Consider the following 27,241-nt stretch of genomic DNA (forward strand, 5'->3'; position numbering starts at 1 on the left):
ATGACATTCTTCCTCAAAACCATGATCAGTGGGAAATTAAAAGATCTTGGAGGTGGAGGAGGAGGAGGAGGAGGAGGAGGAGGAGAAGAGGAGAAAGCAGCGGAGGGAGATGGAAAGCCAACTCCGCAAAGCACTGGAATGACCAGGGAAGAGTTTGAGGAATATCAGCGGCAACTTTTGGAAGAAAAGTGAGTGCTACCACAGTAGAAGGAATTGAAAGGGAAAGTGTAAAGTTGTGGGAAGACAAACTAGGATGATTTTTATAATGTAAGTCTGTGCACACAAAACGAACAGTATCAAAATTAAATGTGTTAATGAAATTCTAAACTTTTCTATTAATTCTTAGGAATCCCTTCTCTGTAAGGAGTAGAGAGCACACATTATCATTAGTTATGCAATTTTAAAAAAAAGTGAAAGCAGGGAATAGAGTGACTGCCTGCTGTACTCTGTTAACTGGAATGAATGTTGTTTGCTTAATGTCCTCCTAGAATTAGCACAGAGTGACCACTGAAATGAACTCTAGAGAAACACACTTTAAATTACAAAAATGAGGAACTACTCAGTTGTAAATATCACAATCCAAACTTAAAGGTACACAGCCATACTTCCTGAGGGTTAACAACCATTATAGGCCATGCTGTTTGAAAACTGTCTGTTAAGCATTCAGTATAGCAAGGATTACCACATTCCTTCCCAGGATTGAAATAACCAAAGCACTGAATGTATCAGCTAGAGTGCTGAGGAAAGGGAACCACAAGGACAGCCTTAGCTTCAGTCCCCTACTGAGACTACAGTATATATGAGAGGAGTGACCCTGGGCTAGAGGAGGGGAAAGATTCAGCCGGGTTTCTCACTTCTGACCATTTGCCAGTAGCTCCAGTGGAAAAGTTGTGACAGCAGACATCAGAGTGGACAGAATCGGGGTCAGCTGTGGTGCCTGTCATTGTTGAAAAGCCAAATGACCCTCATACCAGGTTATTCGGTTAAGGCATTAGAGGACAGCTGACACATTGTGATGCTGTATGTCAGGGAGCGCTTGAGTAGCGTGTGAGGATGGCTAGTTACAAAAGCGGGGAGAAATCATAAAATCATCCAGGTTAATAAATTGTGTTGGAGTTAATAAATTGGACTAATTTGCAAAAGCCTTTGACATGTTTTTCTAAAGATGCATACTTTCTGCTATCAAATGTAAAATAGAAGATCAGGTCTTGTTAATCTTTTTTTCAAATTCTCTTCATGTAAATTTACTTTGCATTTCAGTTTTACATTGACTATACTTCTTTGATTTCCTCCCCCCCCACCCCCGCCCCTGGATTCCAGATTTAAAATGGCCAGTGACCCAGTGGGCATTTTGGATTATTCCTTTTAACCAAAATATACATACTTTTCCACTATTCTACATTGTGAAGCCATTATTTTCCACCTTTTTAAATTTATGCAACCCTACCTCTTCTCCAGCCCTTCCTTTTCTTTACTTCCAGTTCTCTAATAGCTTCCGGAATTTCAAGCCTCACCTCTCCCTTCCCCTTTGCACCCTCTGTGTGTCTTGCCTTCACTCTTAAACTGGGGTTGCTCACGAGAAAGAGACCCATGATCCAGCAGCTGTAGTCACACCCCAAGAAATGTGTTTACCTTAATAGGTGCGCAGTTACACTGTCTAGGTCATTGTGCTTTTGAAATACCTCAAGTAACAGAATGGAGTGAGGTGACACATTGTATATAGTTGCAATAATGTTTACATTAATATAATCTCTCATCAGTAAATGAAAACCACTGCTCGCCTTCAATGAATAACTTTATCTGCTGGAGAGCATTTAACTACACCATATGATGCAAGCATACCCAACCTTTTCTTCACACAACAGCACATTTAGGTGTCTGTCAGCCAGACATCTGTGGATTTAATTTCTACTTCAGCACCTAAGAACAAAATCTAGGCTGCAGCAATACAGAGGGAGTGCTGCATTGTCAGAAGTGTAGTTTTTCAGGTGGAACTTTCAACATTTCAAATGGATGTAAGAAGTCCTTTGGCACTATTTCCAAGAACATTTATCCATCAGTCCTAATAAATATTTATCTGTCAGACAGCACTGATGAAATATTGTCTGGTAATTACCATAGCAAAAAGAAAACTGAAGCAATGGTAATATCAAAGAAACCTGACATCCCAAACTGTAGGATCGTATTGGGAAATGAAATCCTGAAACAAGTTCACAGCTTCAAGTACGTTGGATGATGGGTAACATCTGATGGCAAATGTGAAACAGACATAAAAGCAAGCGTAGCAATGGCAAGAACAGCATTTACAGAAATGAGAAACATCCTAACAAACAAGAAAATAGCAATTGACATCTGCCTTAGAACTCTCAGCTGCTACATTCTTCCTATATTAATGTATGGCTGCGGGTCATGGACCATCACAAATGCAATGGAAAAAGAATCAATGCAGCAGAGCCGTGGTTCCTCAGAAGAATGCTATGCATATCATATACGGACAGGATAACCAATGAAGAAGTTCTACAGAGAACGAAAACAAAACGTACATTACTTAAAAAAAATCAGAAAACAGCAATCAAAATTCCTTGGACACATCATGCGAAGAGAGACGTTAGAACATTTAGTTACAACTGGAAAGCTGGAAAGAAAAAGAAGCAGAGGCAGACAGAGAATGAAAATGAAAGATGGAATAACATCATGGTTAGAAACAGGGGAGACAACAACTACAATTCGGAGGGTCAGGGACCGTGATGGATGGAGAGACATGATCGCCCACGCCGAACGGCAAGACACCTGAATGATGAATTACCATAGCAATATTTGTATTATCTTGGTCATAATCAAAGACAACTACAGTAAAGAAACAGGCCCTTCAGCCCATCTAGTCCATACCAAACCATTTAAGCTGCCTACTCCCATCAACCTCTACCTGGACGATAGCAAACATATTGCAAACTTTATGCAGACTGTGATTGCTACATAATGGGCTGTAACCTGGATAGTGCAGCCTGCCTAATTTAAGCTCAAACTGGAAAGTGCTTAAACTGAGCAGCAATAGATCTTCTTATAAGCTGACATTTCTGTGGTTTTGTATTGAGTTTGACTGGGCTCTGATGTGGGGCTGTGTGAGTACACATGTAAATGTGGAAATATATGATGATGTTTTTAATCCTTTTAAGTTGTAGCTGTGGAAGTATGAGCAATGATTGGATAAACTGAGCTCGATTGTTTATGACTGAAGAAAAGACTTAATTGAGATGTCTAAAATTCTGAGGGTCCTATTTAGATGAAACGGAAAGTCCCATACCAGAAGGTAGGGGACATAGGCTTACTGTAGTTTGTGAGATGAGGGAGTAGGAGTCAGGAGCTGGGTAGTGCAAACAGAAACAGCCACCACACTTAAGTGGTACTTGGATATGCACCTGAGGAGCAAGGTAACAGGCCCAGTGTTTGAACTCAGAATTACACTGGGGAGCCCTTTCTCAGCCATCATAACTTCCTTCAGTGTTACAAGTTTTCTAAGTGTTATTGACTCTCTGATTCTCTCTGGAGTCCCTGATAATTAAGGAAACTTATCAGGCCTACAAGGACTTTGCTGCAAACCCAGGGTCACATTCCTGAGGTCTGGGAGACCCAGGCTGTAGCTGGTGGATGCACACACACACGAGCTGGAGTCTGGGTGGAAAAATGTTTCAGAGTCAACTCCGTAGAAGCATTTGAGAAGACTCTCTGAACATGTAATGGACTTGCAACAGCTGTCCTACCTACCACAGTTGATCTTCAGCCTAGTTTTGTAGCATGGAGCACAATACAGTGCTGATGAGACATGATCTACCATTGACCCTGGGAAAGGAGGACAAGGTACAGTCAACCCATCTCGGTTCTGCTCCAGTTTTGTATGCTCTTAGCGGCAGTTGCCAAGTAGAGGACACAATGGGCAAGAGTAAATTAAAAAATTGTGCTGTAGTTTTTCTATGTTTCTATGTTCTAAGAAAGAAAATTTCAGTGGAACTTTTGGCTTTGCTGGTTGACAGGACTCTTTGACTTGCTTGTCAAATGCTGGGATAGCTCCTCCTACTATACCCATCCCACACCTGGGCTGCAAGTTTATGGAACGGCATCTTCCATCCCTTTCTGGTGAAGGATGTGGAAAACATAACATTTTGCAAAATTTTGGTATTGCATTTAATGCAGCTTCGGTATGCAATACATCCCAATACATCCCCTAATTTCCTCTCCAACCCCACCAATATGACAAATCACTACGTAAACAGTTTAATGTCCTGCATTTTCCATGTTATCTCTCGGTGCCAAGTGGGGCTCTACAAACTGGTCTCAGTGGCTCAGGTGAGGATAATTTGAGGCTCCCATTCAAATCCTGAATAAAAAGTGTGGCCTTTGAGTACAGCCGTATATAGGCAAACATCAGTTAAAGGAAAAACTGAAACAAAAACACTATAGGTTCCGGAAATACAAAACTAAAACAGAAATTGTTGGAAATGCTCAGTGTGTCAAGCAGCATCTGAGAGTAGAGTGAATATTTCCAGTCGAGGGCTCTTCAGCAAAAGACAAAATTGAGAGAACGATCACGGCAAGTTGCAGGGTGGGGAGAAGTGGAGAGAGCAAGAGGAAATGCCTGGACTGAGGGGCAGATGTAAGTTGTCGAGATGACAATCCAAAACTGGAAACAGAAGAGAGAAAAAAGAAAGAAGTGGAAGCAGGTTCAGCCACATTTGTGGAAGGAAGGACCGAGCAGGCTGAGCTACAATGAAAAGAGTGCTGAAGTCGTCTGCTAACACTCTCTGTCCAGGCATTGAGGGGTGGACTTGGTGCCAGAGAGGAGACGAATCGTGGAATTGTTACCTTTTCAAGCTTGGAGCAGAGACCATAAGAGATAGGAACATAATCAGACCATTTGGCCCATCGAGTCTGCTCTGCCATTTCATCACGGCTGATCTATTTTCCCTCTCAACCTTATTCTCCTGCCTTCTCACTGTAACTTTTCATGCCCTGAGTAATTAAAAACCTGCAAACCTCCATCTTAAATATGCCCAAAGACCTGGCCTCCACAGCCGCCTGTGGCAACGAATTCCACACATTCACCACCATCTGGTTAAAAAAATTCCTCCTCATCTCCATTCTAAATGGAAGTCCCTCTCTTCTGAGGCTGTGCCCTCTAGTCCTAGACTCCCCCAATATAGGAAACATCCTCTCCCCATCCACTCTATCGAGGCCTTTCAACATTCAATGTGTTTCAATGAAATCCTCCCATATTTGTCTAAACTCCAACAAGTACAGGCCCAGAGCCATCAAACGCTCCTCATATGATAACACTTTCATTCCTGGAAACATTTTTTGTGAAACTCCTCTAAACCCTATCCAATGTTAGCATATCCTTTCATAGATAAAGGACCCAAAACTGCTCACAAGATTCCAAGTAAGGCCTCACCAGGGCCTAATAAAGCCTCAGCATTTTTCCTTGCTGCATATTCTAGTCCTCTTGAAATGAATACTTACACATTTGCCTTCCTCACCATTGACTCAACCTATAAGTTAACCTTTAGGGAATCCTGCACGAAGACTCCCAAGTCTCTTTGTACCTTGGATTTTTTAAATGTTCTCCCTGTTTAGAAAATAAGCTATGCTTTTGTTCCTTCTGCCAAAGAGCATGACCATACACTTCCCGACTCTATTCCATCTACCACTTTTCTAGATCTGTCTAGGTCCTTCTGTAGGCTCTCTGCTTCCTCAACATTACCTGCCCCTCCAACTATCTTCATATCATGCACAAATTTGGCCACAAAGCTATCAATTTCATCATCCAAATCATCGACAGGTAACATAAACACCAACACCAATCCCTGCAGAACACCCCTAGATACCAGCAGCCAAACAGCAAAGGCTCCCTTTATTCCCACTCTTTGTCTCCTGACAATCAGCCAATCGTCTGTCCATGCTAGTATCTCCTGTGGAATACCACGGGTTCTTATTCTGTTAAGCAGCCTTATGTGTGATAACTTATCAAAGGCCTTCCGAAAATCCAAGTGCACAACATCCACTGATTTTCCTCTGCCTATCCTGCTTGCTATTTCCTCAAAGAATTCCAACACATTTGTCAGGCAAAATTTTCCCTCAAGGAAACCATGCTGACTTTGGCCTATTTTTGACTGTGCCTCCAAGCACTCTGAGAGCTCATCCTTTGAAATCTACTCCAGCATCTTCCCAATCACTGAGGTCAGACTAACTGGTTCACAATTTCTTTTCTTCTGCCTTTCTCTCCTCTTGAAGAATGGAGTAACATTTGCTATTTTCCAGTCTTCTGGAATCATGCCGGAACCTAGTGATCCTTGAAAGTCATTACTAATGTCTCTACATTCTCTTCAGCTACCACTTTCAGAGCCCTGTGGTGTATCCATAAGAGATAAGAAGTAGGAGCAGAATTAGGCCATTCAGCCCATCGAGTCTGCTCCAACATTCCATCATGGCTCATCCGGGATCCCACTCAACCCCATTCACCTTCCTTCTCACCACATCCTTTGATGCCCTGACCAACTGGGAAACTATCAACTTCTGCTTTAAATATACTCATGGACTTGGCCTCCACTGTAGTCTGTGGCAGAGCATTCCTCAGATTCACTACTCTCTGGTTAAAAAATTCCTGCTTTCCTCTATTCTAAAAGGTCGCCCCTCAATTTTGAGGCAGTGCCCCCTAGTTCTAGATACCCCCACCAGAGGAAACATCTTCACATCTACCCTATCTGGTCCATTAAACATTTGGTAGGTTGCATGCCATCTTGGTCAATGTCTCCCATCCACTACATAATGTACTGGGTGGGCACAGGAGTACATTCAGCCAGAGACTCATTCCACCGAGATGCAGCACTGAGCGTCATAGGAGGTAATTCCTGCCTGTGGCCATCAAACTTTACAACTCCTCCCTTGGAGGGTCGGACACCCTGAGCCAATAGGCTGGTCCTGGACTTATTTCATAATTTACTGGCATAATTTACATATTACTATTTAACTATTTATGGTTCTATTACTATTTATTATTTATGGTGCAACTGTAACGAAAGCCAGTTTCCCCCGGGATCAATAAAGTATGACTATGACTAAATGAGATTCCCCCCCCTAAATTCCAATGAGTACAGACCTAAAGCTGCCAAATGCTCCTCCTATGTTAACCGCTTCATTCCCAGAATCATCCTCGTGAACATCCTCTGGACTCTCTCCAATGACAACTCATCTTTTCTAAGATGTGGGGCCCAAAACTGTTAACAATACTCCAAGTACAGCCCTGACGAGTGTCTTATAAAGGCTCAGCATTATCTCCTTGCTTTTATATTCTATTCCTCTTGAAATAAATGCCAACATTGCATTTGTCTTCTTTACCACAGCCTCAACCTGTAAATTAACCTTCTTGGAGTCTTGTACAAGGACTCTTAAATCCCTCTGCATCTCTGATGTTTAAACCTTTTCCCCATTTAGATAACAGTCTGATCTATTTTTCCTTTTACCAAAATGCATTTTTATAAATTTCCCACCACTGTATGCCATCTGCCACTTTTTTTGGTCCATTATTCCAATTTGTATAAGTTCTACTGCAATCACGTTGCTTCCTCAGCATTACCTACCCCTCCACCTATCTTCATATCATCTACAAACTTTGCCACAAAGCCATCATTTCCATTATCTAAATCACTGAAAAACAATGTGAAAAGTAGCGGACCCAATACTGACCCCTGAAGAACACCACTAGTTACTGGTAGCCAACCAGAAAAGGCTCCCTTTATTCTCACTTATTGCCTCCTGCCTGTCAGCCATTCCTTTACCAATGCCAGTATCTTTCTTGTAAAACCATGGGCTGCAGGCGACGGTGGTAGAGGTGGATACAATAGGGTCTTTTAAGAGACTCCTGGACAGGTATATGGAGCTCAGAAAAATAGAGGGCTATGGGAACCCTAGGTAATTTCTCAGGTAAGGACATGTTCGGCACAGCTTGGTGGGCTGAAGGGCCTGTATTGTACTGTAGGTTTTCTATGTTTCTATGTTTATCTTGTTAAGCAGTCTCATGTGGGGCACCTTATCAAATGCCTTTTGAAAATCCAAGTAAATGACATTCACTGCTCTCCTTTGTCCACCCCACGTGTTACTTCCTCGAAGAACTCTAGCAGATTTGCCAGGCAAGATTTCCCTTTACAGAAACCATGCTGACTTTGACTTCTTTTATCATTAGTCTCCAACTACCCTGGAACCTCATTCTTAATAATAGACTTCAACACTTTCCCAAACACTGACGTTAGGCTAACTAGCCTATTAATTTCCTTTCTTTTGCCTTCCTCCCTTCTTAAAGAGTTCAGTTTCACTTGCAATTTTCCAGTCTTCCGGGACCATGTCAGAATCAAGTGATTCTTGAAAGATCATGACCAATGCATCTGTTATCTCTTCAGCAACCTCTCTCAGGGTTCTGGGATGTAGTCCATCTTCCACCTTCAGACCTTTGAGTTAGCCTAGCACTTTTTCCTTTGTAATACCAATGGTATTCACTCCTGCTCCCTAACACACTGGACCTCTAGCACACTGCTAGCGTCTTGCACAGTACAGTACCCATTAAGTTAATCTGCCATTTCTTTGTCCCCTCATTACTACCTAATCCACCTGGTCCAGCTGACGTATCTACCTGCAGACCTTCAGCTTCCCAAGTACCTTCTCTCTAGTAATAGCAGCTGTACTCACTTCTGTCCCCGACACTCTCGAAATTCTGACATACTGCTAGTGCCTTTCACGGTGAAGATGGATGCAAAATACTTATTTAGTTCATCCGTTATTTCCTTGTCCCTCATTACTATCTCTTAAGTGTCATTTTCCAGTGGTCCAATATCTACTTTCATCTCTCTTTTAGTCTTTATACTGTATATCTGAAAATATCGTTGATATTATTCACTAGCTTACTTTCATATTTCATCTTTTCCCTCCTCTTGGCTTTTTTAGTTGCCTTTTGTTGGTTTTTAAAAACTTCCCAATCCTCTGCCTTCCAGCTAATTTTTGTTTTGTTACATCCCCTTTCTTTTGTTTTTATGTGGTTTTTGACTTCCCTTGTCAGCCATGGTTACGTCATCCTACCTTTACAAAACTTCTTCTTTGGGATGTATCTATCCTGTGTCTTCTTAATTTCTCCCAGAAACTGCAGCCATTGCTGTTCTGCTATCATCCCTGCTAGTGTCCCCTTCCAATCCACTTTGGGCAGCTCTTCTCTCATGCTGCTATAATTCCCATTTAGTTCACTTTAATACTGATACAACTGACTTTAGCTTCTCCCTCTCAAATTACAGGGTGAAGTCTATCATATTATGATCACTGCTTCCTAAAGGTTCCTTTACCTTAAGTTGCCTAATCAAATCCAGTTCTTTATACCACACTCAATCCAGAATAGCCTTTCCCCTAGTGGGCTCAACCACAAGCTGCTCTAAAAAGTTATCAAGTAGGCATTCTCTAAATTCCCTTTTGTGGGACCTAGCACCACTTTAATTTTCCCTATCTATCTGCATGTTGAAATTCCCCATGACTATTGTAACATGGTTCTTTTAACATGTTTTTTCTATTTCCCATTGTAGTTTGCAGCCCATATTCTGGCTACTGTTTGGAGAAATGTATGTAACTCCCATCAAGGTCTTTTTACCCTTGCAGTTTATTTATTCCATCCAAAAGGATTCTATGTCTTCCAATCCTGTATCATCTCTTTCTAAAGCATTGATTTCATTTTTTTACCAACACAGCCACCCCATGCCCTCTGCTACCTGCCTATCCTTTCGATGCAATGTGTATCCTTGGATGTTAAGCTTCCAACTCTGATCTTCTTTCAGCCGCTACTCAGTGATGCCCACATCATACCTATCAATCTCTAACTGTAAAACAAGCTTACCTACCTTCTCGTTTCCTGTGTGCATTCAAATATAACACCTTCAGTCCTGTATTCGTCACCCCTTTCAATCTTGTCCCCATGTAACATCTCAACTGATCTCACTGGTTGCAATTTTGCCCTATCATCTGCCTGTCCTTCCAGATGGTCTCAATGCCCACTTCATCTACTCGTCCGTGGTGGGAAAGCTGTTGGAAAAGATTCTTAGAGATAGGATCTATAGGCATTTAGAGAATCATGGTCTGATCAGGGACAGTCAGCATGGCTTTGTGAAGGGCAGATCGTGTCTAACAAGTCTGATAGTGTTCTTTGAGGAGGTGACCAGGCATATAGATGAGGGTAGTGCAGTGGATGTGATCTATGTGGATTTTAGTAAGGCATTTGACAAGGTTCCACACGGTAGGCTTATTCAGAAAGTTAGAAGGCATGGGATCCAGGGAAGTTTGGCCAGGTGGATTCAGAATTGGCTTGCCTGCAGAAGGCAGAGGGTGGTGGTGGAGGGAGTACATTCAGATTGGAGGATTGTGACTAGTGGTGTCCCACAAGGATCTGTTCTGGGACCTCTACTTTTCGTGATTTTTATTAAGGACCTGGATGTGGGGGTAGAAGGGTGGGTTGGCAAGCTTGCAGACGACACAAAGGTTGGTGGTGTTGTGGATAGTGTAGAGAATTGTCAAAGATTGCAGAGAGACATTGATAGGATGCAGAAGTGGGCTGAGAAGTGGCAGATGGAGTTCAACCCAGAGAAGTGTGAGGTGGTACACTTTGGAAGGACAAACTCCAAGGCAGAGTACAAAGTAAATGGCAGGATACTTGGTAGTGTGGAGGAGCAGAGGGATCTGGGGGTACATGTCCACAGATCCCTGAAAGTTGCCTCACAGGTGGATAGGGTAGTTAAGAAAACTTATGGGGTGTTAGCTTTCTTAAGTTGAGGGATAGAGTTTAATAGTCACGATGTAATGATGCAGCTCTATAAAACTCTGGTTAGGCCACACTTGGAGTACTGTGTCCAGTTCTGGTCACCTCACTATAGGAAGGATGTGGAAGCATTGGAAAGGGTACAGAGGAGATTTACCAGGATGCTGCCTGGTTTAGAAAGTATGCATTATGATCAGAGATTAAGGGAGCTAGGGCTTTACTCTTTGGAGAGAAGGAGGATGAGAGGAGACATGATAGAGGTGTACAAGATAATAAGAAGAATAGATAGAGTGGATAGCCAGCGCCTCTTCCCCAGGGCACCACTGCTCAATACAAGAGGACATGGCTTTAAGGTAAGGGGTGGGAAGTTCAAGGGGTTTATTAGAGGAAGGTTTTTTACCCAGAGAGTGGTTGGTGCGTGGAATGCACTGCCTGAGTCAGTGGTGGAGGCAGATACACTAGTGAAGTTTAAGAGACTACTAGACAGGTATATGGAGGAATCTAAGGTGGGGGCTTATATGGGAGGCAGGGTTTGAGGGCCAGCACAACATTGTGGGCTGAAGGGCCTGTACTGTGCTGTACTATTCTATGTTCTATGTTCTATGTTCTATGTATACCAGCTGCATCATCCTCAGCCCTATCACTGTGGTTCCATCACTCTACCAAATTAACTTAAATCTTCCTCAACAGATCTAGCAAATCTGCCCCCTTGGGTTCAGGTGTAACCCATCCCTTTTGTACAGGTCAGACGAGATCAAGCCCTGCCTCCTGCACCACCTCCTCAGCACCTGCCAAATCATCCTATACCCTCCTACCCTCAGTCGTGCGTGACACAGGGAGCAATCCAGAGATTACTACCCTGGAGCTCCTGCTTTTCAGCTTTCTACCTAGCTCCCTTCTGGGAAGGAGTGGGAAAGCCATGGAGAACAAGAGAATGAAGGTGTTATGCTGTTAGGTAATTGAGTGAACTGTTCCTTTTTCTGGGCGCACAACTTGGAAGTTCCCATTAATTTGCTGCCTTGTTTATGGCACTCTGTACAAAGTCCAACATGATGACACACACTAGTGTCACACAGAGTAGCTGGAAGCACAGGGTTCCCTTCAGGGATATTTATCATATACTGTATGCTGCCATATATAATGCAATATGACATAATGTGACACAATATTGTTTAATATCATGCAATATTTTACAACATTACTCTTCAAGGTTTGATTCTCTCCGGTGTGAAGAACTGGATCTAATTCCTGTTTAGATCTCATCTACAACTTCAATTATTTTGTTCAAAAAGAGCAACCTGTATTTGAGGAAATGTGGTAATGATCGAGCCAGCAAACTGGGCTAAGTAACCTTCTACTTTACGAAGCCAGGTAACTAGTGCAATCCAGGATTTGAGGCTAAACATTGACAGCAACGGCTTAGGGTGAAAGAGCTTTAGCAGGATTTACCTGTGACACACAGCCAATGACCAGGCTCTGCATGAGGAGAGGGAGAGACAACAGATAAAGCCAAACTCTACCCTCAGATGAACTGCCCAGACTATGAATATATTCATCAGCAATATCTTTTTTTTATTTGCAGTATCAACATACTAAGTGTTACCACGCAGGAGTATCCAGTATTTTGGTTAAAAGGTCTTAGAATACATGTACCTCATCAAACCACAGAGGCATGTAAAATGGCCAATAATTTGGAGAATTGGTTTATTATTACACATTCCGAGGTACAGTGAAAAACTTTGTTTTGCCCTCGGTCCATACAGATTATTTCATCGCATCTAGGTGAATAACCCAACCAGTCTTGGTGTTCTTATTTCCAATTTATCCAGATGCAGTGCATGCTTTCTCAATCAGCAAACGTTTATCATTTTGTGTATGAAGTCAAGCCTGCCGTATCAGAGGAAAAATGCTGTCAACTGATGCTGCTTCAGATGATTTCTTTAATTGAGCCACTGTCTGGCTTTTAGGTGGATCTATGACCCAATTCAGAGAGAAGGGTAATTCTCTGAAAGTCCAGCTTAATGCTTAATCCTTTAACTATAATCTCAGAAAATGATCATATGGTTATCTATCAATCTTGGACGTGAAGTCTTGCAAATTTGAGGTGGACACAGCCTTAATATCTCAGATCACAGTCTTCTGTTGGGTACTGAACTTAGAGACTGTCTGTGAGCCACTTAGTGTCATAGCGTCATGCAGCACTACAGAACAGAAACAGGCCCTTCAGCCCATCTAATCCATGCTGATCTGATTTCCTGCCTAGTCCTATCTACAAATACCTTGATATATCCTTTCAAACCCCTCCCACTATGTAGCTATCTAAACTTCCCTTAAATGTTTCAACTGAACCCCCATCTACCAATTCTTCAGTTCTTACCATACTCGCACTACCTATTGAGCGAAGAAATTTCCCCTCAGATTCCCCTTTCATCTTTCATCCTGAACCTCTGACTTCTAGTTCAACTCACATTCAACCTGTGGGATCTTCTTGCAGTGTCTACAGTGTTCTCCAGGAAGCACCAATAGTAGCAATTGTACAACGTGGGCTAAAGTTATTCATACCATGATTCACTCCTCCACATAAAATATCTTTCATAAGCATATTTATGTGGAAATAGATCACACTACTTCCTTCCTTTAAAAAAGATATTCTTGACATGTATGACAATTACAGCTTCGATATATTAGGAGACTTACGCAGGTGTTTAGAACTCCCTACTGCTGGGGCAACACAGTGATGCAGTTCATGCCCTCACAATTTAACTCCAACCGCAGGCATTTGTATCTTCTCCATGTGGCGTCATACTAATTGTTCCGGTTTCCTCTCACATCGCAAAGGCGCACTGCTACTGTGAAATTACCTCTCCTGTAGGGATGCAGGAGGATTTGGGGAAGCGGCTGGGTGGATATGAGACAGCAGATGACAGGGAAGTCAGAGAGAGAATGGAATGGGACTGGTTGAGTTTCTTTGCTGGGAGCCAGGAAAGACTTGATGGGCCAAATAGCCTCCTTCCGTGCCACCCTTATAATCAGTGCCTAGTGTACCTCCCTTGTTATCCTCACCCACTCTTACTTATTTTCTGAAGCCCACCACCCTATTGGGGCACATGCCTCCAACAGCAGCTCGCCAGAGTCCTATGTCCTGAGTCAATCATTTGAGTTATCCAAAGTATAGCTCATCTTCTCCTTCATCTCCCAGGGAGGAGCTCTTTGGAGCTTCTGTAACACTGGCTTTTTTTACAGGGTAGCATTACTGGCCTGATGCCCAATCCTCCTCCGCCTGCAGCTGGGCTTGGGACCATCCATAGCACAGTTTTACCTGCTCACTTTAAGTAACTTTCATTTAGACTTCACTCTACTCTAGCTTGTTGAGTTTGTGTTCCATCTGACCTTTCAGTGAAGGCGACACTTGTCAAGACCTACAGTATACCTGACTGGTTTCAGGTTGTTGTGTATGTGTGTACTGTGAACTGAAATACTAGTATAAGAAAGACTTCATTGTTTTTTCTAAGTGTTTTTGAATGTGATTTTGCCGTATGCTTATGGTCATTAAACAACTGATCTTAAGTTTAAATCTTAAGGCTAAAGTTTATCTCATAATATCATTCACTCTGTGTAGACAGCTTAATTGGCATTTCTGTTGACTATTATAATACAAGCTGTTTTTCTATTTGAATCAGTCCTTCAGTATTTCGCATTCATATTTCCTTTCTAGCAATGCTGAAGGCCATTCAGCCCATCAAGTCAATGCTGGTTCTCAGAGCAGCCCTGTCAATCTCATTTATTTCCCTGAAACTGATTTTCTCTCAAATGCCCATCCACTCCACTCTGATTCCTTTTACCACCTACCCACATTAGGGGCAATATAATTACCCCAACAATCAGCTCATCTTTGCGATGTGGAAGTAAGCCAGAGTACAAGGTAAGATCCATGTGGTCGTAGGGAGGGTGAGCAAACTTCACAGAGACGGCATCAGAGGTCAGGACTGAACATGTAGTGCAGGAGCTTTAAACCATCTGCACTACTTGCTGGGCCATTGTTTCACCCCATGTTTCATTATGAAGTTACTGTTCGGATAGATTTCTAAATTATTTGGAAAATTATTAAATCTGCTGCATGCAGTTCATAACGGAGTTACCATCAGCACAGCCTACTGTTCATTTCACCTGCGATAAAGTTAAAACTGACATCACTCTGCTGATTCATTATTGAAAATGGGAATGTTGTTTCAATGTTTAAATTATGATAAGGTACATTAATTCCTCTTGAATTAAAATTTCAGGTCAACAACCCTTTATCAGAACTGAAAAAGTGAAGAAATAGGTCTGTTTTCCATTGCAGAGAGAAGGATGGGCTGAGAGAGCAAGGGAACAACTGTATTAGGATGGAGATCAAGGTGATCTAGATCATGGTACCATTCAGTTAATGGATGGATGCTACCATGATAATCTCCGTAAGGTTCCCATCATCCCTTCCAATATAAAACTGACTAGTTATTTCACTACTGCAGTTCTGATGACAAGTCACTGACCTGGAATGTTGACAGTTTTTCTTTACACATGTACTGTATGATATTTGATGTTTCCAGAAATTTCTGCTTTCGCTCCCTTTGTGTTTTCTGCTGGATGTGTAGAGGAATCACAGTCATAGAGTAATACAGCACAAAACCAAACCCTTTGATAGAACTGGTCCATGCCAACCTGGATGCCTGTCTAAGGTAGTCCCATTTCCTGGGATCACCTTTGTGAGCCATTGTCCAATGCCAGCAATCCTATCTTAGATAAGGGACCCAAAACTGATCACCATATTCCAAGTGTGGTCTGAATAACGTCTTATTAAGCCTCGGCATTAAATCCTTGCTTTTATATTCTAGTCCTCTCGAAATGAATGCTAACATTTCATTTGCCTTCCTTACTGCCAACTCAACCTGCAAGTCGACCTTTACGGAATTCTGCACAGGGACTCCCAAGTCCCTTTGCACCTCTGATTTCTGAATTTGCTCTGCTTAGAAAATACTCTATGCCTTTACTCCTTCTACCAAAGTGCTTGACCATTTATTTCCCTACACTATATTCCATCTGTCACTTCTTTGTCTATTCTCCTAATCTGTCTAAGTCCTTCTGCAGACTCCCTGCTTCCTCAACAATACCTGCTCCCACCTATCATCTTATCAATTGGAAAACTGGCCACAAAGCCATTAATTCTGTCATCCAAATCGATGACATATAATCTGAAAAGAAGTGGTCCCAACTCTGACCACTGTGGAACATCACTAGTCACTGGCAGCCAACTAGAAAAGGTCCCCTTTATTCCCACTCTTTGCCTCCTGCTAGTCAGCCAATCTTCTATCCATGCTAGCACCTTTCCTGTAATACCAGGGGCTCTTAACTTGTTAGGCAGCCTCATGTGCAGCGCCTTGTCAAATGCCTTCTGAAAATACAAGTAAACAACATCCACTGACTCTCCTTTGTCTATCCTGACTGCTACTCCTCAAAGAACTCCATCAGATCTGTCAAGGAAGATTTCCTCTTCAGGAAAACATACTGACTTTGTACAATTTTATCATGTGCCACCAAACACACGGAAACCTCTATTGTGTGCTCCGGGTTTCTCGTAAATCCCTGTCAGTACTTGAGTTGCCATGTTGTCCTGTTCACCCCCTAAGTGGTGACACTTTGCCCTTTCATCTTCTCTGCGCTCACGCCATCCTTGTTCGGTTTTTATTCACCTGTTACATCTCTCACCATCGACCAACTCCTCCTGCCTTTTCAGTTGGCCCTGTCTATTACACCCAGCATCGCAGATGGAGCTGAGATTGCTCTGTGCTCATCCTCTCATGGTTGGAACAAGTGCTAGGCCATTCATTCCACAGTCTGCTTGCCCACAGCAGTATCAGTGGTACATTTTGCCTTTCACACGATTACATCTATTCTGTTGTTACACTCCCAGTCAGCAGGTTTACTGACTTCCTGAACCTTAGGAAACCTTTGGCCTCTGAGACATTTTCTCCTTGCCTGCTGCAGAGTTTGGACTTCCTGCGATCAGTTTCAGCAATGCTCTGTTCTCGCGCCTCACAAAATATCTCCAAGCCAATGTATTTTTCTCCAGAACCAGTGTGTGTTAGTTGTTCTGGGTGTATTTGAGGGAGGACAGTGAGCCCCCTCTGTAGGGGCTGGTAAATATCCCCGTATAATCTCTAGCATTAATACTGACAGGCACTTGATGGTTGGCACAAGTGATGAGCAAAATTGATGTTCCTGTGTTGCATGATTCTTGGACTCTTTGTTCGCATATCAATATTCAGGTATGCCACACATTCCATCCTACAGTGCAAACAGCAAACAGAGCCAGAAATGGATTAAGAACCCTTTATTAGCTAGAAGTGAGGTACACCAGTACGAACCTGCGGTGAGCTTTTGGACAACCAGTTCAGCTGATCTAATTGTGTAACTTGCTATACGCCATCCCACTTATCTCAGTCTTTCCCTCTCCTCTGACCACGAGAGACCACTGACATTCATGGTATATGGCATGTCCAGGTAAGCAGCACCACCAGATATATTCCACCATCAACACTATCACTGTCTGCACTCGCATAGAACCATCAAACTAAATGAATACCTTGTGCTGGCTCATTGTGCATACCTTCGTTCCTCACCAGATCCTATGAACTACCCATTATGCTCTCAGTACAGGAGATAGAAATCAATTGATCTTCTAATGAAATCCTTTGAATGAATATAAGACTACATTTTTATAGTTATATTCATGTCTTTCAAAACTTCCCATTGGACTTGGCCTAGAATTCTTTTGGATGAGGGACAACACACTTGCTTGTGAATATTGCAATGATATATTTAAAATTAAGCATTTGCCTAAGAATTCATGCTAGTAAGAAGCTCTAGAATTATTCCCTGGTGACTATGCCAACATCTTTGAGTACGGTCACTTGTGATATACGAAATGCAGTGGCTAAATTGTGCCCAGCAATGTAATAATGACCAGAACATCCTTTAGAAGAGTTGATGGGGATAAGCTTTAAAGAAGGTGCCTTAAGTTATGGACATCTGTTCTGCAGTGCCCATGGAGATTGTCTACAAGCCACTCTAATTCCCCTTTTCTTCAAGTAATACCACAGTAATCTCATGTGTCCTCCACAGAAAATCAGGCCTCACCCATATGATTACACCTGAGCTTACAGTGAAGTGCAGAGTTGAACCTTCTCAGTTTCCATATCCCAATGACAATCAATTCTTTTGCTCAAGGCCTTGTAGTGGAACTGAGACCTGCATTTCCCTAGAAGTGAAAGTGCAACCAGCTGCACCTGAGACATTTGAGGTTGATAACTTTAGTTCAGGGGGCTCTGTGCTCCTTGATCCTTGATCCTTGATCCTCCTGACGCTGCCAGGCATTCGGAGTTAGCTGTTTCTCAGGGACTTTCTTGATGACCTTTTTAATCAGTGTTTGGTTTTCCCTGGCATCTATTTGAAAAGGAGCAGGTGAATCTTGGGTGACCTTTATCCTTCAGCCACGTTATAACATGTCCCTTACTTACACCTCCAACATTTCAAAAGTGTCCACACTACTTGGTAGAAAGTTACTTTGGGACATCCTGAAAGGCAGCACATTAAAATGGTAATGTATTTCCTTTACTGGGACAGGTATTGACAGGCTGTCAAAAGTATATATGTATTCCTATGAATGATAAAATGCACACTGATACATCTACAGGCACTGATCCGTGGACAAACAGACTGCAGGCAGACTGTGGAATGAATGGCCTGGCACTTTTTCCAAGGCATGAGGAAGTGAACATAGATGGTTCCCTGTTCTGTGCACGTGCACTGCCCGATACACATACCAACTCCGCAGGAGAGAATCATTTAGGAGCTTGATTTGGTGAAATCACAAAGAACTTTGGGCGGGGTGGCCCAAGCACTGAGGCGCCTGGATTCGGGTCCTGAACGGTGGCACTACCCAGTGCTTGAACAATTTAAACATCGGCCCACATAGATTGGAGGCCCAAGTTTTGGGTATGGAGGCAAGGGCCGGGCTGATTCTGCTCGCTCTCCTGTGAACATTCGTTCCTTTCTCCATGGTGATGAGGCTGTGAACTGATCCGGTTGCTGTGCGTTTCTGCCACATCGGTGTGAAAACTGGGGACTGAGGCTTTGGCCCACTCCGCTGCTTGTCTGGGACTCAGCCTGATTCAGAACACTGTCGGCTTGCTTCTACTGTCTCTTTTTTCCCCTCTCTCTTTCTCTGCACAGTGGTTTTTGTTTTTTTGTGTTTTTCATTGGGTTATTTAAGTTTCTTGCTTTGTGGCTGCCTGTAAGCAAGCAAATTTCAAGGTGTATAATTTATACATTCTTTGATATAAATGTGCTTTGAATCTTTGAACCTTTTGAATCTTTGAGAGTTTGGGGCCCTGTCCTAGTCCCACAACTGGCAGCAGTAAGTTGTCAACAAAATAAGCTTTCAGGATCCTGTTTTCTAGTTCTTCCCAAAAATTACAAGCCAATGTGCAGACAGCATATGGAACTTATTGCACCCAATTTATGGCATCCCAGGGCCATTTTCACAGCTAATGATCAGTATTCAGACAGACCAGTTTCCAGGTATGTCTGTTGTCTCCTAAACACGGTGTACTCATCACCATCATTATGTACTTGTGGACTTTCCATTAAATAAAGACACGCGTGCTCTACACCAGTTGTAGGACCTGGCTAGGAGTTTGGATGTTGCAGAAGGTCGCCAGTCTCATTTGGATGTTTATAGTAGCACTGAATCAATAACGTCACATTCTTGAAAGGTAAAGGAACTTGATCTCATTGTCATTCACAAGAGAAGTGAAATAAATCAGATGGATGTCACAAGTAAGATGGATGCAATTGATGCAGTAACACTGAGGCTCAAGATGTGACTGACACACAAGAACAAATTACAATACAGGAAATACTGTTATAGTCATCGGTACGGTATTGACAACAGGGCAACTGTGACAGGTACAGCCTGCGAAAGATGCCCTCCCTGGTAAAATTGTCACTTACTGGTATGTGTTCACAGTAATCCTCACCTCTCATGAATCTGCCAAGTGGCTCTTTCCTAGATATGAAATGAAATAAAGAAGACAATTCACAGGAGGACATTCAATCATAATTCTAATTCTTATAATTCTTACACTTTCTTCTTCGGCTCAACTATAGCCAGATTGATTCATTTACTTATCATGTGTACATCAAAACATTACGTGAATTTTTTTGTTTACATTAACACCCAACACAACCTAATGATGTGCTAGGGCAGACCGCCAGACTTCCAAACAATGTTTGGGCTTCAATCTTCAGAATTGACCCCAAACTAGTTGGTAACAAGACCCTGAACTCCAGGCTCAGACACCAGCCTCACAGACTCACCGACCCTTGTGCTTCCTGCTCACATGGACATCTGACCCAGGGATCTATAGATCTGGGATGGCCCAATATTCACAGATGTCCTTCATCAGCCGTCCACATTGCTGGCTTTCCAGCACAGAGTTAAGGCCTGGACTCCAGATGTCCTTCGTCACCTGTCCCCATCACTGGCCTTTAAGTGTAGATTGAAGGGCTGGACTGCAGATGTTGTTCATCACTGGTCCACGTCGCTGGCCTTCAAGTGTGGAGCCTAGACGCCGGCCTGACCTCTTAACTCCCCAACATCCCTATCTCTAAACCCTAACTGCCCTCTGTCTCCAAAACCATCGAAATGAACTTAAAAAAATCTACATTAAGACTGAGCCATGGCCTCAGTGCAGAGTATCCCAATGACTGCCCATAGAGATGGAGTATGCCATGTTGCCATTCGATTATTCCGTGGTAGATCTGTACCCCAGCAACACAAACACTTTTGGATCAGTAACAGCTTGTGAGCAATTTTATTAACTTGAGCCAAATATGTTGACATGAAAGCAGCCTCCAGCAGTGAGAGTCTAACCCACTGCATCCTCAAACAAGTCTTCCCAAAAAGTCCAAAAAACAAACTCACCAAATCTCCTTGGCATTAATCTCGGGTAAAAGGTTAAAGAAGCTGAGCACCTAACAAAGCTTTGGATTCAGTGACTTAAAATATAATTTTCTTCCTGTTCCAGAATGGAACGAGACAACGCATTTACCCAAAGAAAAGCAGAAAGGGCAACAGTTCGACTGCACATGAGGGAGAAATACCGTCTACCACAGGTAGGAGTGATTGATCACAGGTAGTAAACACCAAGGGTGGGGTACTTGAATGGATATCGTTGTCATGAATAGGACTCATGGACTGAACCAGGGCACAAGGGGTGCAGGAAATCAACTCAGTGTCATACATTAGATCAGTGGTCCCCAACCACCGGGCCGCGGACCAGTACCGGGCCGCAAAGCATGTGCTACGGGGCCGCGAGGAAACGATATGAGTCAACTGCACCTTTCCTCATTCCCTGTCACACACTGTTGAACTTGAATGCACGCGAGGTCATTACCCACGCGAGGCCATCAGTCGATCATTAACCTACAACTACTTGATGAGTGAAAAACAAACGTCGCTTGAGAGTTTCTTTAGAAAAGGTGGTAGGGCAGGGGACGCCAACCTCTTTTGCACTGCGGACCGGCTTATTATTGACAATATTCTTGTGGACCGGCCAACGGACAAGAGCAACCATCAAATACGTTGTGTTTACCCAGAGAAAGACTACCATGACCATGAAGCCTTGCGCGGGCACCAGTGTGCATACGTGTACATGCCGATTTTTTCCTACAAATCGTTTCTGGCGATTCTGTTCGGGGGTGGGGTAGTGTTAATCATGACTGGAATATAGATGATAAGTGGCTAATACACTCAATTTCATTTCTAAAAGGGTTTATCTAACGAATGTAATATTAAACACACAGCGCATATTTTCCTCGCATGAATATAGTGATAAGTCACTTACTAGGGGAGCTTGAAGTAAGTGTTGAACGAACATCCAGTAGAAATAGTAGAGGCAGGTTCGATATTATCATTTAAAGAAAAATTGGATAGGTATATGGACAGGAAAGGAATGGAGGGTTGTGGGCTGAGTGCAGGTCGGTGGGACGAGGTGAGAGTAGTGTTCAGCACGGACTAGAAGGGCCGAGATGGCCTGTTTCCATGCTGTAATTGTTATATGGTTATATAAGTCACTTATAAGTCAATAGCATCATAACGTTTTAAGTAACGTTTGGATATTAAACACACAGCACATATTTTCCTCGTATGAACATATAAAATCATTGCAACACACCAATATCACTGAATCAGTGGGAGCCTTGGGCTTGTTTCCCTGCAACAAGACGGTCCTATCGAGGGGTGATGGGAGACAGCGATACTGGAAGGGGCTTCCTTATGTCTAGTCTATTCGGCAATTTAGTTTTCGTTGCATTCATTGCAGAGATATGTTGGATTTCCTTCCCACGCTGACATGGATGACGCGTGCATAATGACCTTGCGTGCGTTCAAGCTCAACAGTGGGTGTGTCAGGGAATGAGGAAAGGAGCAGCTGACTCATATCGCCAAATCATATTGTTTCCTCGTGGCCCTGTAGCACATGCTTTGCGGCCCGGTGATTGGGGACCGCTGTGGTAGGGAACATAAAAGGCCTAATGATGATGATAACACAGAGACAGCTGAGGGCGAGACTGCAAAAAAAAGAAAGCTTCCTACAACAGAAAATACGACGAGTTGTACATAAAATATGGCTTTATTGCGACCGGTGACTCGCACGCTCCAAGCCCCCTGTGTGTGATATAGAAACATAGAAAACATAGAAAATAGGTGCAGAAGTAGGCCATTCGGCCCTTCAAGCCTGCACCGCCATTTATTATGATCATGGCTGATCCTCCAACTCAGAACCCCGCCCCAGCCTTCCCTCCATACCCCCTGACCCCCGTAGCCACAAGGGCCATATCTAACTCCCTCTTAAATATAGCCAATGAACTGGCCTCAACTGTTTCCTGTGGCAGAGAATTCCACAGATTCACCACTCTCTGTGTGAAGAAGTTTTTCCTAATCTCGGTCCTAAAAGGCTTCCCCTCTATCCTCAAACTGTGGCCCCTCGTTCTGGACTTCCCCAACATCGGGAACAATCTTCCTGCATCTAGCCTGTCCAATCCCTTTAGGATCTTATACGTTTCAATCAGATCCCCCCTCAATCTTCTAAATTCCAACGAGTACAAGCCCAGTTCATCCAGTCTTTCTTCATATGAAAGTCCTGCCATCCCAGGAATCAATCTGGTGAACCTTCTTTGTACTCCCTCTATGGCAAGAATGTCTTTCCTCAGATTAGGGGACCAAAACTGTACACAATACTCCAGGTGTGGTCTCACCAAGGCCTTGTACAACTGCAGTAGTACCTCCCTGCTCCTGTACTCGAATCCTCTCGCTATAAATGCCAGCATACCATTCGCCTTTTTCACCGCCTGCTGTACCTGCATGCCCACTTTCAATGACTGGTGTATAATGACACCCAGGTCTCGTTGCACCTCCCCTTTTCCTAATCGGCCACCATTCAGATAATAATCTGTTTTCCTATTTTTGCCACCAAAGTGGATAACTTCACATTTATCCACATTAAATTGCATCTGCCGTGAATTTGCCCACTCACCCAACCTATCCAAGTCACCCTGCATCCTCTTAGCATCCTCTTCACAGCTAACACTGCCACCCAGCTTCGTGTCATCCGCAAACTTGGAGATGCTGCATTTAATTCCCTCATCCAAGTCATTAATATATATTGTAAACAACTGGGGTCCCAGCACTGAGCCTTGCGGTACCCCACCGGTCACCGCCTGCCATTCTGAAAAAGTCCCGTTTATTCCCACTCTTTGCTTCCTGTCTGCTAACCAATTCTCCACCCACTCCAATACCTTACCCCTAATACCGTGTGCTTTAAGTTTGCACACTAATCTCCTGTGTGGGACCTTGTCAAAAGCCTTTTGAAAATCCAAATATACCACATCCACTGGTTCTCCCCTATCCACTCTTCTAGTTACATCCTCAAAAAATTCTATGAGATTCGTCAGACATGATTTTCCTTTCACAAATCCATGCTGACTTTGTCCGATCATTTCACCGCTTTCCAAATGTGCTGTTATCACATCCTTGATAACTGACTCCAGCAGTTTCCCCACCACTGACGTTAGGCTAAACGGTCTATAATTCCCCGGTTTCTCTCTCCCTCCTTTTTTAAAAAGTGGAGTTACATTAGCCACCCTCCAATCCTCAGGAACTAGTCCAGAATCTAACGAGTTTTGAAAAATTATCACTAATGCATCCACTATTTCTTGGGCTACTTCCTTAAGCACTCTAGGATGCAGACCATCTGGCCCTGGGGATTTATCTGCCTTTAATCCCTTCAATTTACCTAACACCACTTCCCTACTAACATGTATTTCGCTCAGTTCCTCCAACTCACTGGACCCTCTGTCCCCTACTATTTCTGGAAGATTACTTATGTCCTCCTTAGTGAAGACAGAACCAAAGTAATTATTCAATTGGTCTGCCATGTCCTTGCTCCCCATAATATGTGGAGACAAGCTGTCTAATGAGGCAATGAAGCCCTCAAATCTGCTTCGGCACCTTGAGTCCAAGCACCCTGCACTTAAAGACAAACCCGTTGAGTTTTTTGAGCAGAAAAAACGTGAGCAAGCGGAACGGAAGCAAGTGCTGAGAGCCACCATCTCCACAAATGCTGCTGCTCTGAGAGCATCGTACTTAGTGGCTAGCTGCATTGCTAAGGCTAAGAAGCCTTTCACTGTCGGTGAAGAATTGATTCTGCCTGCTGCCAAGGACGGTTGGGAGAAGCTGCAGCTAACAAGATGGCACAGGTTTCTCTTTCAGCTACCACAGTTTCAAGGAGAATCGATGACATAGCGGAGGACATTGAAGCACAGCTACTGGAACGGCTTAATGAGTCTGGTTTCACTACCCGAGTCAAAGAAGTTGCTCCTGAATGCCAGTCTACACACTGTGTCACGCACAGGGAAATGCTGGCTAGCCGAAAAATGTCACCTGATCTTAACAGCGTATTGAGTGACATTGTTGAAGTTATCAATCACATCAAAGCAAAAGCCCTTAACTCACGTCTGTTTGAGCAGCTTTGCGAGGAAATGGATGCAGAGCACAAACGCCTTCTCCTACACATTGAAGTCAGGTGGCTATCAAGGGGGAGAGGCCTGGCCAGGGTTTTTGAGCTAAGAGAGCAGCTACAGAGATTCCTTTCAGGAAAAAAGTCACCACTAGCAGCACACTTCAGTGACGACAAGTGGATAGCAAAACTTGCTTATCTGTGTGACATCTTCAACCTGTTCAATGAACTCAATTTGTCACTTCATAGTCATAGTCATACTTTATTAACCCAGGGGAAATTGGTTTTCGTTACAGTTGCTCCATAAATAATAAATAGTAATAGAACCATAAATAGTTAAATAGTAATATGTAAATTATGCCAGTAAATTATGAAATAATTTCAGGGGGGAATGACAGTTGTCTTCAAGTTGGCAGATAAAGTGTCTGCTTTCACAGCCAAACTGGAACTGTGGGCATGGCGAGTGGACAGGGGCATATCTGACATGTTCCCAACATTAGCTGGGAATTTGGGAGAGACTGAGGCTCACAGCTGATGCACGAACACCTATCTTTGCTGTCGACAGAATTCGAGCGTTACTTCCCAACCGCAAATGACCCAAGATGTGCAAAGGAATGGGTCCGTGACCCATTTGTGAATGTCCCCAGTGAATCAGCCACGTCAGCACAGGAAGAATATCAACTCATCAACTCCTTGAGCTTGCAAGTGACGGTGGGTTGAGAAGTATGTTTGACATAACATTTGTGCCGGCATTCTGGATCAAAGTCAAGGCTGAATATGCTGAGATAGCCATGAAAGCACTGAAAACGTTGCTTCCATTTCGAACATCATATCTCTGCAAAGCGGGGTTTTCTGCAATGAATGCAACGAAAACTAAATTGTGGAATAGACTGGACATAAGGAACCCCCTTATGAATTATAATTGACTTATCACTATATTCATGCGAGGAAAATATGCGCTGTGAGTTTAATATTAAATTCGTTAGATAAACCCTTTTAGAAACAAAATTGAGTGTATTAGCCACTAATAGTTGTCTTATCACCTATATTCCGGTCGTGATTAACACCCCCCGCCAGGTCGGCCAGTCCACAAGAATATTGTTAGTATTAAACCGGTCCACGGTGCAAAAAAGGTTGGGGACCCCTGCATTAGATGAATGACCGAATGACCACTGTCACATAAAAGTGACAAAGAGTAAAAGCATTACTCTGCAGAAGATAACTTATGGTGATTGGCGCAATATTGACAGAAGGCCAATGGAGACAGGTACAGCCCAGGAAATATGGTAGACATGCAGCAAGCAAAGGGCCCCATGGTAGTGTAGAGGTTAGCACGATGCTATTATACTTCGGGGCATTCCGGAGTTTGGAGGTCAATTCCGGTGCCATTCTGTAAGGAGTCTGTACGTCCTCCCTGTAGAATGTGTGGGTTTTCTCCCAGTGCTCCAGTTTCCTACCACAGTCCAAAGACGTACCGAGTAGGGTGATTGGCGATTGTCTATTGTCCCTTGATTAGGTTAGGGTAAAATCGGGATTGAGAGGGTGCTTAGACAGCATCGCTAAGAGGGCAGAAGGGTCTACTCGGCACTGTGTCACTAAGTAGAATAAATAAATACTGAGTGTCACAAAGAGTGAAGCACTCAACAGCTGGTCATAAAATTCAAAGACAACTCAGCCAGAGTTCTGGTTAACTCTATTAGAAAATACAATCTTGGGCGATCGGCTGAGCTCGAAATCCCTGTAAAGCGATACAGCTGGCAACATGATTCTCGGTCTGGGCCACTCAGACCGAGAATCTCATTGTGGCTGGTTGTTGTGCTGTCTGTATGACAGTTAAAGTTTCAGAGAAGAGGGATGACGATATCAAACAACTCACATAAGTCAATAGATAAGGGACAGTCTCCGGTTGTGGTGCAGGCCCCCCATTTATCATGTATGAAGAATACAAGTGTATGAGCAGTTATGATTCTCCATCTTTTCATCTTTGGATGGACAAAGAGGTGGAGGAGGTTGCTGGAAATGATGTGGTGGGCTAGCAAGATTTAATTTCCTTTATTTGTTTTCTACTTAGAACGACAAGGATGAGAGTCAGCTGCAGATGGCAGGGGGCGAGGTAGACCTGCCTGAGGAACTGGCAAAGATGGTGCAACAGGATGAAGAAGAAGAAGAAGCTAACAATTCATTCCTAGGGACTATTCAAAACATGGACTTCGACACCCTCAAGGTTAAGGCCCAGGAAACGTTCACTGAGATGAAACAGACAGCTGAGGAGAAATGTTCTGTGATGTAA

General features: G+C 43.2%; 1 protein-coding gene across 1 annotated transcript; it reads left to right on the forward strand.

Annotated features, from left to right (window-relative positions):
• LOC134337377 (complexin-4-like) lies at nucleotides 1-27,241 on the forward strand. Its single transcript, XM_063032338.1, has 3 exons — nucleotides 1-188; nucleotides 20,962-21,049; nucleotides 27,023-27,241. The coding sequence occupies exons 1-3, from the start codon at nucleotides 1-3 to the stop codon at nucleotides 27,239-27,241; spliced, it is 495 nt and encodes a 164-aa protein (XP_062888408.1).

The sequence above is a fragment of the Mobula hypostoma genome, chromosome 24, assembly GCF_963921235.1.
Source record: "Mobula hypostoma chromosome 24, sMobHyp1.1, whole genome shotgun sequence".
NCBI lineage: Eukaryota > Metazoa > Chordata > Chondrichthyes > Myliobatiformes > Myliobatidae > Mobula > Mobula hypostoma.